Raw genomic sequence first — 18978 nt, 5'->3', positions numbered from 1 at the left:
TCCTAATAGAATTGTTACGTTTCTCATGGTTCTTGGTGACTCCCATGAGGTTTTCTAATCTCCAGTGTGGTGCCAGGGGTGGATTCTACCAGCCAGTTCCTTCTCCTTTCACAAGCAGAACCCTTAAAAGCAACTCTGTCCCTGGGAGGGCATTGTGCTTTCTCAGTATAACAGAGCCTTTCTAATTTGTTTAAAATCTACTCTTCTGCTGACTGAGGGGCAGTGAGAGGGAAGGTTTTCTTTAGGGGGGGGCGCATGCGTGTGTGTAGAGTGGGTGTTGTCTGACACTGTAATAGTTGAGAGGCTATGTAATACCACTGTCTATTTTACTGTCCTACTCCTCTCTCCTTCTGCCTCAACACACACAAAAATTGTACAAATGGGATGTTTGTGCCGAGAGAGGTGGAGAAACACCTCCTCTGTGGACGCACGCGGCCACCCCTGCAACCATCTCTCTTTCAGCCGGAAGTCACTCACTCCGTGTTTCGTGCAGTCAAGGCTGCATTGTTGGACACCGAGGATTACTTAGGCTGGGGAAGACTGTGGCAAGAGTCTCACTGCATTTAAAGTACCATCAGGTAGTAAAGGAGAAACGTGAGCCTCACCTTGCAAGACGGAAAAGCTAAATTTGATGAATAAACCAGACCTCAGGTGCTTTCTGGAACGTGTATTTCCTCTGCTTCACTGTGCTTTTGTCACACCACTCTTTTCCCCCTGAGTGTCAAGAGAAAATTGGTTTTCCGGTTTTGTTTTGTTTTGTTTTTTCATTTAAAACATCTCTCCTTACGCTAGTGATGTCATCCCTGGAAGACTAAGATGTAAGAAGAGGTGAATCATGTATCACCTTCGCATCTCTTCTAGAATTACATCAGCCAGAGCCCTGGGGTGCAGTGGGGATAAAAGCCAAAAAGTAGAGGGGAGGAAAGAGGGAAAGGGAGGGTGCCGGTGGGGGAGGGAAAAAGAGAGCTGGTTCTTTTGCAGTTTGCTTATTTTCTTCTTTCTCCTTCCTCACCCCCTAAACACCCCTTCCCTATTTATAAATCAGATAACAGGAAAAATCAGACTTTAAAGAGACAGTTGCTTTATATTTATTGATGGTGTTGGTGTAAATGTCATTTGTTTGAACTTTCTGACCAATCACCATACCCCCATCAGTCACAGACGAAAGCCACCTTGGCATTCTCTCTGGACACATCAATTGGATTAAGAAGGAAGACATGAAGACCCTGCCCCACCCCCCAAGTGTTCATCAAATGATCTTCACCGTGATTAACGTTCTCATCAGTTTCAAACAGCAAAGGAACTGGCAGTGCATGGAAATAATTTGAAATATGAAATTACTGAAATGTGAAATCTAATCATGCAAACTAGCGATGACCTGCAGCTGACTTTCCTGCCCTCTCTCTACCTGGGGGTTTGAAAACATCATTCAATAATGTGTAGCTGAGGTATTCAGGGAAAGGGATAGGGACTCTCAACCAAACCAAAATATAATAGAAGAGAAATATAAGATAGGCCTTGTTCTAATGCCCTCAGAAAGTGACTCTGAATATTTTTCAATTTCCCACACACCCACCCACCCTTTGCTTTTCTAAAGATCATCTTATGCCTGAACCACTCCTGTTAATTAGGAAGAAAGTCTACCCCCCCCCCTTCCTCTATGGCTCCAGTGAATTCCAGACTTCTTAGGATCACTGGGTCTAGCTGCTCAGAACGTATTTATGATGAAAACAAAACCAAGGGCCTCAGGACACTACACTAGGGAAGGCCAGGAGAGCGCTCAATTTCTGCAACACAGGAAAAGGGGCCCATAGGGGCAAAGGGAAAAAATAGTTTGCAGAAGGCACAGTTTTGGCAGAATCTTATTACAGCTTCCAGCTGATCGGGTGTAGCCAAACTAGAGACATCTGTTTGGAGTTTACAACAGAAACAAACACACGGAAAGCATGAAAACGCTAAGACACACACACAGACCAAGCTCTAGCAGTCCTTCTCCGCCTTGACCTCCAAACCATCCTCCCACTGGGTCATGCTGGGTTGTAGAAGGGAAGGAAATAGGCTCTTCCACCTGCCCCTGCCCCGACCCCACCCCACGTGCACCATGACTCATTCAAGCCATGACTGGAACCTCTCCACTTTCCTCTCTCCTTGACTTTCCTCCCAGGAAAAACAGAGATGTTCCCACTCCTCAGAGAGCATCATGGGGACTTTCCTTAGCTCTCTAATTCACATCTAAAGCTCCTTGAGCTGTTTGGAAAGGAAAAGGTGAACCACAGAAGGAGGTGGTAAAACCTCAGAAGACCTTGAAAGTCACCCCTCCCTAAATAACATCATAGGTCTGGCAGTGAGGAACAGAACTCACCCGGCATCTCCAAAAATTGCCTCAAAGAAGCCAGAAAAAGCCCACACTCACATTAACTAATAATAAGTGAAGAATATGGTCCCAGCTGCAGCATCCAGAGTTGCAGAGGACCAGAAAGGCCCCAGGCTACGCATAAAGTGGGTTCCCCTTCCCTAATTACCTCCAAGCCCCGCAAAGGACAAAGACTGTTCTCCCACCCCATCCCAGCCATGGTCACACCTTCTGCCGCCCAGCCCCACGGCCAAGCATTTTCTGAAGCAGGTCTAGACGCTCACCTGTTCTGTTAAATTTTCCTCTTTATTCTCTCCCCACTGGCGGGCAAACAGAACCAGAGCAGTGCTACTCTTTAAAAATAACAAAATGTTTTATACACATTTCTGTATATACAGCTGAACAACATTTTACATGTCCCTTTTGCACAGCAAAAGATATAAACATTGGACTCAGAACACAGTTATGTACAAAAAAAAAAAAACCAAAAAGATGTCAAAAATACTTCACAACAGTGCAAAAATATTTTACACAGTATCATGGAGTGAGATCTTTTGAGCGGGAGCAAGGTGTGTGTGTTTCTAAAGGAAAACTCCTTTTTTAGATATTAGATGTCTTTAACTGTAAACAAAATGCAACTTTCTTTCTCCCCTCCTCCCTTCCCCACCAGTTATTTGAGGAATTTGGCAGAATTTCAAGGGTCTGAGTCTGAGGTAAACAACCCAAGCTCTCGCACCAAAAAGACTGGGGGCAAGGAGGTGGCACTAAAGCCTCAAACATTGTGAGAGCAAATTCTTTTTTTTTTTTTTAATGACATGTCAATGACAGCGCCAGGCCGCTCCCAGTTGGGGGCTGGTGGAGGAAGTTAACCCCTCCTCCTCAGGCCCCAGCTGCCCCACAAACAGGAAACTGGCCGGCAGACACCTCACGCCTGTGGGGCTTTGCTAACACCAGCTGCCCTTCCCCTCCCCAGACCCCAGAGGCTGCCTCTCTCCCCTTCCTTGTAGAGTTTCCCTCCCCCATATCTCCACGTGCAATCTGAGCCCTGCTTCAAACAGAGCCAAACGTATGGGGGTGGGGGAGGGTCTGGGCCTCAAGTGTCCCCTTTCCCCTTTCTTTGGGGGGGGGGGTCGGGAAGGTAAGGAAGTGGTGGAGAGAGGGGGGGGTCACGATGGGGCAACAGGGGAGCGCACAGGACATTGCTGGGAGCTCAGCCCGAGTGGGGCTCGTCTGAGCTGGCGCAGTCGGCGGGGTCGGACTGGTCCCCGGCGGTGGTAGTGGTGGGTTCCGGGGCCCCTCCTTCGATGGAGCTCTCGCTACCCGTGCTCTCACCCGACAGTAGGCGCGTCACCCGCAAGTCGGCCTGCAGGCTGCGTACGTCGTTGCCGAAGCTGAGCTCTCCCAGATCATTAATAAGCTGGGACAGCTCGGCCTTCATGTCGGAGGTGCTGCCCAGCAGCAGAGACGGCGACACAGCCTCAGGACCCGGCGAGACCCCGCCGCCCCCCAGCGCCTCTTCGCGGCCACTCTCCAGCGTGTCCAGCAAGTCCCCGCATTCGAAGTGCATGGCCACCACCAGCGCCCGCTGCGCCTCGGCCTCTTGCTCTGCCGGGTCTCCCTCCCCGGCTCGGTCCTCCTCCTCCTCCTCCTCCTCCTCCTCCTCCTCCTCCGGGCAGCCCTCCGTGTGCAACCCTCTCTCTTCCTCCTGCAGCTCCTGCTCCTGCTGTTCGCCGAGCAGATCCTCGGTGATGGAGCCGAGCTTGGGCGCGCTGCGGCTGCGCTCCACCGGCGGCTTGTAGCAGCAGGGTCCGTGCAGGAGCAGCTTGCGCAGAGGCACTAGCGGGATGGTGTGCGCGCCCACCAGCTCCTGCTGTTGGTGACGCGCATCGTCCCGCCGCTTGAGCCGTTTAAATTCCGCCAGAGCGTTGGCTGACGTCTGGTAAAGCAGCAGGGCCATGGCCTGCGCCTTCTCGGGCTTGGACACCAGCACCGCGTGGCAGCGCAGCATTACCGCCTTGTGCTTGAGCTCGTGCCGGTACACCCAGGCGAAGACCTTGGGCAGTCGCGCGTCCGCCACGCAGTAGGTAACGCGGTGCAGCAGGTAGAGGTGGCCCGGGCGGCGCAGCGCACGCTCCTCGGCGTGCACCATGCGGATGCCCTGCGCACTCACAGTCAGCTTCATCTTGGTGCCCTGACGGCCCGCCTCGCTCTTGCTCCAGATCTTGCCCACCGCTAGGTCGGTGCAGCCGTCGCCGCGCGCCTGGATGGTGGTGGCATTGCCCAGGTAGAGCACGGTGTAAGTTGGGTCCTCGCTGGTGATGTGCAGCTTCTTGCGCTTGGAGCGGAACATGCTGCCCACCCGGCTGAGCGCGCCTTCGGGGCACGCCCGCGCCAGAGAGCTGAGCGCCGAGTAGTGCAGGCTCACCGCGTAGCCCTTGGGTTTGGACGCCTGCCGTGGCGGCGCCTCGGCCAGCAGCTCGAACTTGTGCTTCTTCCACGGCAGCATCTCCGGAGGGCGCCCCAGCGCAGCTGGGCGGCGGCGGCGGCGGAGCGCCGATTGAGAGCCCGGCTGAGCCACCCGCCCCGGCCGGGCCCGGCCGGGGCAAGACCGAAAAATAAAACTCTGCTGGGAGTGGCCCAGTCGGAGGGAGTGGGGGCGGGGGAGATGTTCGAGAACCCCGCCGAAAGAGGTAGGGGTAGAATTTTTTTTAAAGAGGATTTAACTGCAACGAGTGGGGGGGAGGGAGGAGCACACAGATTTACCCCAGCCTGGGCAGGACCAGGGCAAAGAGTCTTGGGCAAGCAAAATGAGAGAAAGCACGAGAGTGGAGCAGAAAATGTCTTTAGAAAAAAGGGATGCGCGCGTGCAGCAAAAGCAGCCGGGATGGTGCGAGAATACGCAGGAACTCCTCGGCGAAGGTGAAAAGGGGCCCCCTCTCACACTCACACACACAATCCCCAGGGCTAGGGCCAGAAACCGCGGAAACTCAACCGCTAGTGTGCCCAGGGGTCGGTGCTCCCCACCCCCAAGGGGTGCTGGAGGCAGAGAGGCCCTCGGCTGAGCGGGTCCCAGAATCAGCTGCTTGCCCCAAGTGCGCTCAGATGGTGGGTCCGGCTGGCCGCGGCGGGCCCAGCGCAGCAGTCCCGCCGTGGCTCACTGCATCTTCTCTCCCGCAGGACGCCGGGGACTCGGGCTTCTCCGGCTCACTGTCCGGGCTGGCTCCGCCAGGGCAGCGCCAGGCTCCGAGGGCGGGGCGTGCGCATGGTCGGCTCCGGGGATGGTCGCTACCTCATTTCTTCCCTCCGGAGGGTGTCCGACTGCGCTCCCGGGATCCCCTGGCTCGGCTGCCAGCCTTTGCTGCGCGCCCCCTCCGGTGTCGCGAGCGATAGCTGCCTCGCCAGCCTCACATCCTTGCCGTCTGGGAGGAAGATCTCGGGTAAATATAGGCCGGCGCGAACCATTCGCCGCGCGGGGACAGGGGAGGAGCAGAGAAGAGGATCTGTTTCGGGCTTGGAAGCCCGGCGGGTTCCTGGTCTCTTAAAGGGACCTGGTTGCAGCCATTGGTTGAGGGAAAGGGCAGAACGGTCCAACCTGGCAATTAAATCCCAAGTTTACCAGCAGAAATTCTGTAGAATTTATCTACAAAAATCGCCAAGACCTTTGGTTACCCCGCAAGAAAAGCAACTTGAATTCTGACACTCCACCCCCAGCCTGAGTTGCAACTCACTGATGTGTGTCTCCATCGGAACTTCTGGGGGAGGTGGTGGAAGGTGGGATTTACACTATAAAATACAAAAAGGTTGGGGAAATAGTGATTCTTTCCGTGTGTAATAGCTTTCTGAAATTGACTGGGTGCTGTTTAATTTTTTTTTCCAGAATTTTATTCTATTAAAGAAAATAAATAGGGGCAAAGAAAACGCTGAGACTTATCTTTCACTATCTTGGAGCCCTTTCTCCACAGGCAAAGAGCAGATAGTGAAAAGAGAGATGAGTGGTAATAGGATGATTAGAGTGAACACTATAGTATGTGTTTGGTAAATAAGGTGCTTCCAGCTCCTAACCCCCAGCAGTGCCCCCTCCTTCTGTCAGGCCTCAGAGTAGAGCAGTTTTCTGAGATACATTCAATTTCTAAGTAATGCTTGTGTGTGGTTAGAACTCAGTTTATAATTTGGCAGGCCAGTCATTCAGTTTTATTACATCATTATCACATTATGGATGAGAATTCCTAGTAAAAATTCAAATGACGTTTTTTATTTGTGTCAAATAATGCCCGGCCACCCTCCACAGAGAATGGTTAGCGTTAATTATTCTTTTCTCTTGTGCCAGCTGGATAATGTCGCTTTAATCATCTGGCCAGCTTGACCCTTGGCTAGTAACTCATTTCTGGGCCCTCGAAACAACCAGCTTGCCTCTATGGTCTGCTCAATCAAAGCAAAACCACTTCTAGCTGGAATGTGTGATAAATGTCCAGATGACCCTGCATCAAACTTCCAAACTCATCCCAGAGGAGGAGAGTAGGCCCTCCCACTCCCCAGGCCCAGTCTACTGGGTATCTGGATGTCTCTGGCTGCCATGCCAGATTCTGATTTCAGAACAACTGTAGCTCCTCATGGAAATTCTCTGGCCCTCTACCTTTGCTAACTTTTAACCTTTCTTTGAACTCTAACCCAATTTCCTAGAGTCATTGGTGCTGCGTTTCAATTTAACTAACTTTCCTGAGTAACTTTTGGTACCAGGCCCTGAGCTGGGAACACACCTAATTCCCGTCTCCAAGAAGCTCCCAGTCCAATGAAGGATGTAAACTTCACCCACCTCTGGGCTTCTTCTGGAATGTAAGTCCTGTGAGAGCACCCTATCTCCCCCCAGTGCCTGACACTACTTAATTGTTGAATGAATGACTGAAACATGCATGTGAACAAGAAGACAGAGTGAACTAAATGCCCTGAGAAAGACCCAAAGTACTCTGAGAAGCTGGAAGAAAAGGTTCTTTGTGACTAGGAAAATCAGAAAAGGTTCCATGGAGGTGGTGAAGTTTGAAATATGGACAGGATTTTGCCACGGAGGGAAGAATTAAAGGGCTTTCCAGATATAGAGATCGGCAAAATTATAGAACCTAAAAATGCGTGCACATGTGTAGTTGAGGATGGCATTTGACAATTGTGACAATGAAAGAAGAAAATTTCCTGATCAAACAAGGAAGTCTTCTGATCATGCCCTCCTAGTCTCTGAGGGAAGGAATGGCCTTTTCATGGCTGGCTGGTCCCAGAATGTCATTAGACCAAAGCTCTAATGCCTTACTCCTCAGCTGCACTGATGGGTTAATGGAGGTATGGTGTTGGAATGAGCTGATTAGGACTATAATAACCCATTTAAACCAAGGTTAATTCCTCTTCTGCTCACATTTCTGGAATATCTTGCAGTGGCAATGAAGCAGGTGGTATGTGCTCCCAACAAAAAATTCCGATAAAAAACCCACCAAATTAACCTGTGCTAAGTGACCTTTAGCTGGTCCATAATCTCAAAGTCTAGACTCTACAAAAGCAGGCATCATGTTCAAGCAGTTAACATTTCCAAATTAGTCAGAGGTCCAGGGACCAGAAGTGTTTGAGCAGGAAGAGGAGGGACCAGTGGTGGGAGCTAAGGCTGCTCTCAGCCTCCGCGAGAGGCACCTCTTTGGGCTTCATGCGGTGGCAGGGAAACCAGTGGACCACAGCAGCAGGGAGGACTCCACTGGCGGGCCAGGCTTTCCAGTGGAGCCAGAGTGTCAGACCCAGATGCACAGGCCCACAGAGCCTGCTCCTGACTGTTTAATAAGCCTGTTAATAAGGCTGTTTTCAACCTGGGGAGGACAGAGAAATTCTAGACAAATGTCAACACTCTGACATGTGAGTCCCGCTCTGTGCAGATTTGAGACACAGAGCAGTTCCAGAAGAGACCTCAGCAAAGTCAGCCGGAAACGGCTTAGAACCTGCATGGGACCGCAGACTGCACCTGTTTTTTATGACACTGCCCCATCTACTGGTGCCAGGCAGAAGTGACACTTGATGAGATGGTTTCTCATAGAACTGGATAAGCCAGTGGTTGAATCAATACACAGCCAAGTCACAGCTGGAAAGAAACCCAGCCTCTAACGTAACATGTAAGAGTCAGCCTTTTAGCGCGCAGGAAGCTTTCAGGCTGGTTTTCTCCCACCTTATTTCTTGTATAACGCTCCTGCCTCTTGGTCCCCCTCCCCCTACACCCCACTGAATGAATATGGGCTTCAGAGATGACAAATGACGTATCTGGGATCTTCAAAGTCATTCAGCAAATATTTGTGGATGTGATTTGTGGATATACTGTGGATGTGATGTTGTTGCTGGGGATACTGCCCCAAAGCAGACAGACGGGTCTCTGCCCTCATGGGATTTATATCCTATGGGGAGGCAGATAATCAGCAAACAAATAACTAATCAAATATCCGTTAGTGGTAAGTCTCTGAGGAAAAGAAAACAGTGTTAGGAGTAGAAAGTAGCTGGCTTAGACAGCAGAGCCAGGGAAGGTATCTCTGGGCAGAGACCTGGATGAGATGGAGCCAGCCAGGCACAGAGATGGAGGGAGAACATTCCAACCCGTGTTGGCCAACGTGGTAGTCACTGGCCACGTGCAGCTAATGAGCACTTGACACGTACTTGGTCCAAATTGAGATGTGATGCAAACATGAAATACACTCTGGCTTTTAAAGACTTAGTAAGATAAGAAGGATGTAAAATATCTCAATAATTTTATAGTAATTATATATTGAATGATAATATTTTGGCTACTTTGAGTTAATAGAATATACTATTAAAATTGATTTTGCCTGTTTCCTTTTACTTCTTTAATGTGGCTGCTAGAACATTTAAAACTATACATATGGACAGCTTTGTGCTAGGCAAAGGACACACCCAATATGAAGTCCCCAAGGTGGGAATGATTCCAGTGGGTTCAAGGACTCTCTGGCTTCAAAATCCCACTGTGTGATCACAGCCTCTTACCCTTCCAGCCCTCTTCATTCCTTACTCTATCACATCAGTTATTTAACCTTCTCAAGACCTCCAGGATCTACATCAGCATTCCTCACAAGTAGACTCACCCACTGGCTGCATCAGAATTCCCTGGGACAAGTCCTGGATCCCACCCTTAAATGGGAATTTCTGGAGTTAGGGGCTGGGGTATACATGCTTAAACTCCTCCATGATAGAACAGTTACTAAAGTTTAGTGAGCCCTGCCCTAGCCCACTTCATTTTTCCCACTATCAACTCCTTCCTAGCCTCTTATCCTTGCCTTCCTCCCCATCCAGGACCTTCTGGATGAGCATCGGGTCCACAATTTCTGTGCACTGCATCCACCCCATCCCTGGACCACTACCACAATCTCTATGCTCTGCTTCTGGAGCTATAATGCTGAGTAGAATCCCTCAGCCGTTCAGGCAGTGCCTCAACCCATTCTGACCCCTCCTATGGTAGGCAGAATAATGACCCCCCCCAAAGATGTCTATGTCCTAATCTCCAGAACTTGTGAATATGTTACAGTGCATGGCAAAGGGGAAGGAAGATTCTGCAATAGATGGAATTAAGGTTGCTAACCAGCTGACCTTAAAAAGGGAGAATAATCTGAATTATCCAGATGGGCTCAATGTAATCACCAGGGTCCTTAAAAGTGAAAGTGGAGACCTCAAAAACATTATGCTAAAGTGAAGGAAGACACAAAAGGTCACATACTGTATGAGTCCATTTATATGAGCCATCCAGAATGGGTGAATCCATAATGACAGAATGCAGATTGGTGGTTGCCAAGGGCTGGAGGGATGGAGGAAGGGGGAGCAAGTGCTTACTGGATACAGGGTTTCCTTTTGGGGTGATGAAAATATTTTGGAACTAGATGGAAGTGGTAGTTGCACAACATTGTGAATATGCTAAATATCACTTAATTCTTCCCTTTTACAGGGTTAATTTTATGTTATATGAATCTCACCTCAATTTTTTTTTAAATAAAGAAGGAGGCAGAAGAGCGGGTCAGAGTAGTGTGATATGAGAAGGACCCAACTCTCCTTTGCTGGTTTTGAAGATGGAGAAAGGGGCCACAGGCCAAAGGATGCAGGCAGCCTCCAGAAGCTGGAAAAGTCAAGGACGAATTCTCCCCTAGAGTTTCCAGAAAAGAGGCCCTACCGACACCTTGACTTTAGCTCAGTGAGACCTGTATTGGACTTGTAACCTGCAGCATTGTAAATTTATGTTGATTTAAGCCAAGCTTGTGGTAACTTGTTACAGCAGCAGTACACCTCCCATCTAGCTGTCCATTCCTCTGTCACTCCCCTCAATGTGTACCCTGAATCCTCGCACTTTCTAGAAGGCACCCACTCCCCATCAGAGCCAAGCAGAGGACCTGGTGCTTCCTTAAAAAAACTAAGGCAATTAGAGCAACATTAACTGTGTGCCAACCCCAATTAACCCGGTCACTTAGCTCCATCTATACCCATTCCCATCTCTCTGCCTGCCCCCCCCTCAAATCCACCCTTCACGCTCTCACCAAATCACAAATCTGACATTGTACTTCCTCTCACTATAACCCTGCAGTGGCTTCCCACCAGCCACAGGTTACAGCCCCAGCTCCTCAGTATAACACGTGAGAATGTTCAGGTCTGGCACCTGCCCACCTCTGCAGCCTCATTTGTCACCTCTCCTGGCCTCATAATTTATGCTGCAGCAATGGAGAAGAGCCTATGCTTCTCCAGGGCTCGTGAGACTGTTTCTTGTCTTCCTGCCATTGCTTATGTGGTTCTAACTGGAATGGCCTCCTCCTACCATGTCCCCTGGCTGACCCGGACTGGGGTCCCACCGTCTCCAGGAAAATGTCCCGAGATCCCTAATTCCTACTCCATGCTCCCTTGTGTGTATCTCGACCTCTGTGATCACCTGCTTGTCATACTAGTGCCTTTAATTCTCTGCCTCCTTCACTAGGCTGTGAGCGCCTCAACAGGAGTGACTGTATTTAATTCATCTTTCTGTACCCAGTTCCTAGCACAAGGCCTGCCACCAAGTCAGTATACGATAAAACATTTGTGGACTGGACGTCAACCATGTGCTTATTTTCATAGCAATCGAATTGTCATAAGCACAGACTGGCAGGACTGGAAGGGTCCCTCAGGATAATCTAGCCTGGGGGCTTCCCTGGTGGCGCAGTGGTTGAGAATCTGCCTGCCAATGCAGGGGACACGGGTTCGAGCCCCGGTCTGGGAAGATCCCACATGCCGCGGAGCAACTAGGCCCGTGAGCCACAATTACTGAGCCTGCACGTCTGGAGCTTGTGCCCCCAACAAGAGAGGCCGCGATAGTGAGAGGCCCGCGCACCGCGATGAAGAGTGGCCCCCGCTTGCCGCAACTAGAGAAAGCCCTCGCACAGAAACGAAGACCCAACACAGCCAAAAATAAATAAATAAATAAATAAATAAATAAATAAAGGAGTTCCTTTAAAAAAAAAAGATAATCTAGCCTGCCCCTCGGTTTTATAGACAGGAAAATCAGGTCCTGAGAGTACACGCACTGGTCATACAGTTATTTTCTGACCAGGCCAAGATTAGGACGCATGTGGCCTGAATCTCAATCCAGGTAATCTGTTCAGCTAAACATAAAGCCAGAGGCTTTCAAACACATAAATGTGTGCACATGTTCTGCACTCTCTCCCTTCTATGAAGGGCTACGTCTGGGGACTCATGGGGGGACTGGGCAGAAGCCGCCCTCATCATTCAAACGTACATCTCCCTGTGACACGATTGAGCTGCCACTCACTGGGCCCCTTGAAAAGTCCCCTTGTCACTGGCCTTCATGGCACCAAAGAGGTTCAAGGCAAACATGACTGTCGTGGGATCTACATGGTCGGACTTTGGTCTCCTTAGTGGTCGAGATCTCACCCAGGTCCACGACAGTCTGGTGGCCCGTTGGGCTCCTCTGCTCTGCCCAGTAACCCTCAACCTCGCTGGGGTTTTCACCTCCAAAACAATGAGCGTTGTAGCAGTTCTTACTTCTCAGGAAATAGCAAAAGACGTACAGTAAAATGAAATGAGTGTGGTAAATACTTGGAGGTTTTCAAACTGAGGGTAGAGAGGATATTATGCAATCTGTGTTTTAGTTTGTCTCTCAGTTTTGAACTTCTCTCTGGGCATGTGGGCCTGACGGATCTCTAACTAGGCCACACAAATGAGCTGGCAAAGTCACAGCTCTTCAATCACAAATATTAACTGCACTGGCCTCTCCGCACTGGGTGCTGGGGAGATGCACAGGGTCTCACCCTTAAGGAGCCTATAATCCAGTGTTCACTGATTCAGAGAGGACTTGAGGAGGTACTTTGGGTATGTGGTAGGACAGGGGTCCCCAACCCCCGGGCTATGGACCACTAATGGTCTGTGGCCTGTTAGGAACCGGGCCTCACAGCGGGAGGTGAGTGGTGGGCAAGTGAGTGAAGCTTCCTCTGCCGCTCCCCATTGCTCCCCATTGCTCCCCATTGCTCCCCATCGCTCCCCATCACTCGCATTACCACCTGAACCATCCCCCCACCCCACCCCAGTCCGTGGAAAAATTGTCTTCCACAAAACCGGTCCCTGGTGCCAAAAAGTTTGGGGACCTCTGTCGTAGGGGATGAAACATAGGTGCAAATAGGTTTAGTCTGAGATAGTGGAGGCTGAGCTAAAGTGCTCTGAGGGCTCAAAGGGAAAAAGAAGTTCTAGCCAATCAGTGAGAGACCAGGGCCCTCTTCATGGAGGGGGTGGGTTACAGGCTTCACTGAAGGATGGGCAGGTTGGTGTGGACAGAGATGGGAGAGAGAAGTCTAGAGGGAGGAAAGGGCTTGTGCGATGGCATTAGTGTTGAACCCTAAATGACGGGCAAAAGTAGGAAACTCAAGCGTATTGAGCACCTACTACACGTAGTCACTGCGCTGATGCTTCACATCCATCTGAACGTTTCATCCTCTTAAGACTGTTGTGAGGGGCTTCCCTGGTGGCACAGTGGTTGAGAATCTGCCTGCCAATGCAGGGGACACGGGTTTGAGCCCTGGTCTGGGAAGATCCCACATGCCGCGGAGCAACTAGGCCCGTGAGCCACAACTACTGAGCCTGCACGTCTGGACCCTGTGCTCCGCAAGAAGAGAGGCTGCGATAGTGAGAGGCCCGCGCACCGCGATGAAGAGTGGCCCCCGCTTGCCGCAACTAGAGAAAGCCCTCGCACAGAAACGAAGACCCAACACAGCCAAAAATAAATAAATAAATAAATAAAATTAAAAAAAAAAAAAAGACTGTTGTGAGGTTCATGATATTCCCTTCATTTTACACAAGGAAAGGACTGAGGCTAAGAGAAGTTAAGACACCTGCATGATATCATGTATATGTGGAATCTAAAACAATACAATTGAATGAATATGCAAAACAGAAACAGACTCACAGACATAGAAGACAAACAAGTGGTTACCAAAGGGGAAAGGTTGGGGTTGGGGGGAAGGGACAAATTAGAGGTATGGGATTAACATACGAGCTACTGTGTAAAAAATAGATAAGCAACAAGGACATACTGTATAGCACAGGGAATTACAACCATTATCTTGTAATAACCTAAAATGGAGTATAATCTACAAAAACACTGAATCACTAGGCTGTACACCTGAAACTAATATAATATTGTAAATCAACTATACTTCAATTAAAAAAAAGAAAGAAAATAAACCTGCCAAAGATTTCCAAAGCCTATGCTCTTTTTATTTTAAAACTTATTTTATTCTAGTAGAGCTGATTTACAATGTTGTGTTAGTTTCTGCTGTACAGCAAAGTGATTCAGTTATACATATATATATATATACATTCTTTTTCATATTTTTTCCATTATGGTTTATCACAGGATATTGAATATAGTTCCCTGTGCCATATAGTAGGACCTTGTTGTTTATCCATTCTATATATACTAGTTTGCATCTGCTAATCCCAAACTCCCAAGCCATCCCTCCCGCATCCCTCTTCCCCCTTGGCAACCACGTCTGTTCTCTATGTCTTTGAGTCTGTTTCTGTTTCGTAGATAAGTTCATTTGTGTCATATTTTAGATTCCACATATAAGGAATGTCATATGATATTTGTCTTTCTCTTTCTGACTTACTTCACTTAGTATGATAATCTCTAGGTCCATCCATGTTGCTGCAAATGGCATTATTTCATTCTTTTTCATGGCTGAGTAGTATTCCATTGTATATATGTACCACATCTTCTTTATCCATTCATCTGTTGATTGTTTCCATGTCTTGGCTATTGTGAATAGTGCTGCTATGAACATAAGAGTACATGTATCTTTCTGAATTGTAGTTTTGTCTGGATATACGCACAGGAGTAGAATTGCTGGATCATATGGTAATTCTATTTTTAGTTTTTTGAGGCTCCTCCATACTGTTTTCCAGAGTGGCTGCACCAATTTACATTCCCACCAACAGTGTAGGAGGGTTCCCTTTTCTCCACACCCTCTCCAGCATTTGTTATTTGTAGACTTTTTAATGATGGACATTCTGACTAGTGTGAGGTGGTACCTCATTATACTTTTGATTTGCATTTCTCTAATAATTAGCGATGTTGAGCATCTTCTCATGTGCCTGTTGGCCATCTGTATGTCTTCTTTGGCAAAATGTCTATTTAGGTCTTCTGTCCATTTTGCGATTGGGTTGTTTGGTTTTTTGTTATTGAGTTTTATGAGCTGCTTGTATATTTTGGAAATTAAGCCCTTGTCAGTTACATCATTTGCAAGTCTTTTCTCCCAGTCCATACAAAGCCTATGCTCTTTGTGTTGAGTCAGGTCAGGCCTGACTCTGGAGGACCTTGAATAGCAGGTGGAGGCATCTCACAGACTGGGTGAGTCACTGGAGGCATTTGAGTAGGGACGTGCCTTGATCAGAGCCGGAGCTCAGACACCCACATCCCAGCTCTCACTCAATGAGGGTCCCAGAGCAAGATGTTGCCCCTTTCTGGCCCTCACCTTCCTGCTTGTGAGCTGAGCAAATTCCCCTCTGGTTCTAAGATCATAGGAGGCTGTGTTGGTTTTGTAGGGCTGCCATAACAAATTATCATAAACAGGGTGGCTTAAAACAATAGACATTTTTTCTCTCACAGGTCCTGAGGCTGGAAGAAGGAAGCATCCTTCCTTGCCTCTTCCTAGTTTCCACAATCCTTGGCGTTCCTTGGCTTGTAGACATATCGTTCCAATCTCTATCTCCATCCTCTGATGGTGTTCACCCCCTGTGTTTTCTCTGTGTGTGCCCAAATTTGTGTCTTCTTATAAGGACATCTGTCATTACAGTAGGGCCCACTCTAATCACATATGACCTCGTCTTCACTTGATTACATCTACAAAGATCTTATTTCCAAATAACGTCACATCCAGGTTAAGACTGGAAGTTCTATTTTTTTTGGGGGGGGACCTCTGTTTTTGAGAGACACCATTCAACTCAAAGCAGAGGCCATGATAGGAAACTGCAGGGGTAAGAGAAGAAAATAGACAAGTTAGATGTCTATAAACTCTGAAGGTCACCCTGTGTCTGAAGCCCCCAGAGATGTTGTCACCAGGACCTTGTTTGCCCTGAAGCCCCTCCTTTCATGCGCTGCTTGCTTGGAATATTTACCACCTGGACAAGGGCCAGGCAGAAATGCAAAGGCATAAGAAGGCAGTCAAGAGAAGTGAAACGATGAGCCTTGCAAGTGAGCCTTTCTCATCAGGGCCACCAGAGGCAAGGAATGCCAAGTTTGTCCCCTCCAAAAGCAGAGGGCAGAGAAATTGCTATGCCTGCATGGTTCCCTTTAAAACTGAAACCTTGTATCTTCACTTTTCCGTTTGTGCTAACAGTACTGTAACTAATGATGACCGCATTTGCTAGATGGTTGGTTCATGGTGCCCTCAACCCTCACATGACAAAGAGGGCACAATGTTGTCTTCTCCCTGGGTTATATGGTGAAGGAACCGCCCTGCTATTGACAGCCTGGGCACCTTTTCTGAGACTGTCACTGTGCCCCTGTTATTTCAGAGACTGGGGTGAAACAAAGGGTAGCATGAAGCAGAAGGGAACCCATTGAGGTAAGGAGTCTGTTAAGCACCTTAGTGATTATGTATTCCAACACCCACTTTGAAGTATGAACCTACTTGAGAACATCCTGATGCCTGGTTATTTAGCCTTTGCTTAAACACCTCCAGTGGCAGAGAGCTCACTACCTTTCAAAGCTATCCATTCCATCTTTGAACCACTCCAATTGTAAGTAGGTTCAGACAGATGGCAGTGGCAACTCTGTAGCTTCTCCCTGTTTGTTCTAGTTCTGCTTGCCTCACGTCTACTCAGAACTCTCTTCTCTCCTGTCCTAGGGTAGTCCTTCACAGAAATAGAAATGGCCCATCCTACCTTCTCCTGAGACTAGCCGTACTTCCTCCACCTTTTCCTCATTCCCTCACCATGCAAGTGTACCTGCTCACATTATCAACGTATCTATTCAAGTGACTTAGGGGAGGGCCCACAGTTAGACACAAAAAGTAAAATCCCAGTGGTCAGAAGACTTTCCCGGTGGATTAGGGTCTGCCTGGTGGTATAGTTCATGGCTCCACCAGCGACTTGAGCTATTTAACCTCGGATGAGTCCCTCTGTCAGACTGATCACCACTAAAATACAAGCTCATAGGGGCAAGGAGTTTGTCCAATGCTGAATCCCCAGAGCCTAGAGATGAATGAATGAATGAATGAATGAATGAATGAACAAGAGAAACCTGGCACTTTCCATCTGCAGATTTTAGAGTTGGTGATTATTCATTCTACTTGGAGCCTTCTTTACTTTGTATTACTTCACTGAACTTTATTGGGTCTCAATTTCTACAACTAAAAGTTCAGAAAAACAACAGTGCCCTTTCTCACTTGACTGTTGCGAGGCAAAAAAGAATGGCAAAGTCATCTGTGAATAAAAGACCCCAGAAATTCCACATATAACTACAAGAGTTGGGAAAAAAATCCACAGGTTCAAATACAGTACACGTAGGATCTTGTAGCCTACACACCAAAACAAGAGGTCATTTACACGTTTCGTTGCACACACAATGACTTGCACAAGCACGAAATCAATGTTTGAAGTGACTCAAATTAATCATTTATAATAACCACAAAGGGCTGCTGAACTACTGAAACTTGATTATGTGTAAGAATCCACTCATTTTCAACAGGGATAAATTGAGAATCGCAGATAACCGAAGGGAGTTTCCCTACTGATTCAGTGACTCTGCAGAGACTGCCAGACTTCTATTTTCACAACTCTCAGCATTATGCAAACTGCTTTAATGTCCTTGTGGAAGTAGTAGGTGTAGAGAATGGGAGAGAGGGAGGGGCAGGGTTGCAAGCTTGCCTGGGAACAATTTTTCTACCAGTGACACATTGTTGGCCAAGGGGTGAAAAGAAAACCAAAACAGAAACCCACCTACTCACCCCTCTCCACTCCCAGAGAGAGGTGGAGCCCAGAGGCAGAACAGTGTGGGGTTGGAGAGCAGAAAGCTACTCCAAGGTTTGTTCCTGAGTGTGGGTTTGCGGGGCTTGGAACTACATTTGTTGAATCACAGTAAATCAAGTAGTATGCAACATCATGAATGAAGAACACTCCATATTGCTATCTGGAAACTGGATATGAGGCTTCCAATCTCAAAATCAATGCAACTTTCTCCAAGGGTCAGCTATTCAGAAAATCTTGGCTTCAAGAGAAGGTCTAAGCTGTATGGGCATTCAGGAGGATCTGAGCAGTCTTCCAGACAGAAACATTTCCACTATCGTGACGAAGTGATGAGAGGAGTTTGAGTGGGTTGTGTTGTTCCCTGAAGTGTGTGGGTGGAGTGGCTTTTGTAGTTAGAGGGCAGGGACTGGGCTGATTCATCTCTGCAACCCCCTCGCTCGGGAGCAGCAGCCAACACCTTCCCCATCCTTCACCACCACCATCATCACTCCCTCCTCATCTCACTTGGTTCCTCTGAATCTGGATACCATGATCGTGTCTCATCAGCATCCTCAAGTCCCCTTCCTCCTTGCCCTTCTCACTGAACTAGCCTCATAATCCCTCAACATGGACCAATTATACATCTGGATTCTCACCTGCATTGTCCACTTCTGGGGAAAAAATTGTTCAGTTGTGAAAATGGGTACCCCACAAAATACCAGGCAATGAACTTGCAGCATTATCTCATTTGCTACCTCTGCCGGACAGGAATTATTATTATTCCCATGAACCAGATAAGAAAACTGAGGCTCGGTCGGTTAGTTCTTTTTCAATGGTAGATTTGAGGAGCATCTTGGGGGGATAGAATTATTTATGCCTTACTTATATGTCAGCTAAGAATAGTTGCTGCTATTTTAATTTTATAATGTCAGTGTCTTTTTGACGCCCCACCCATCTTGATTAAACTATCACTTTATTTGGTCAAGATTTTTTGGAGCCCATAAGAGGAATGACAACAGAAACCAAAAGTGTTTGTTTTCCTTAAATCTCTGAAGGTGACAAAATCTGGAAGAGGAAATGAGGGTGAAGTCCCAAGTTTCTGATTGAGCTCTAGGAATGAGGTGGCA

General features: G+C 48.1%; 1 protein-coding gene across 1 annotated transcript; it reads right to left on the bottom strand.

The window, feature by feature from the left end:
* Window positions 1-2707: 2707 nt before the first annotated feature.
* On the bottom strand, window positions 2708-5794 carry FAM43A (family with sequence similarity 43 member A). Its single transcript, XM_036851748.1, has one exon. The coding sequence runs from the start codon at window positions 4857-4859 to the stop codon at window positions 3564-3566; it is 1296 nt and encodes a 431-aa protein (XP_036707643.1). The 5' UTR covers window positions 4860-5794; the 3' UTR covers window positions 2708-3563.
* Between the last annotated feature and the right edge of the window lie 13184 nt (window positions 5795-18978).

This window comes from Balaenoptera musculus, chromosome 4, assembly GCF_009873245.2.
Source record: "Balaenoptera musculus isolate JJ_BM4_2016_0621 chromosome 4, mBalMus1.pri.v3, whole genome shotgun sequence".
In the NCBI taxonomy this organism is placed as follows: Eukaryota; Metazoa; Chordata; class Mammalia; order Artiodactyla; family Balaenopteridae; genus Balaenoptera; species Balaenoptera musculus.
Note: the sequence above shows the minus strand (reverse complement) of the source record. Positions and strands in the feature narration are given on the sequence as shown.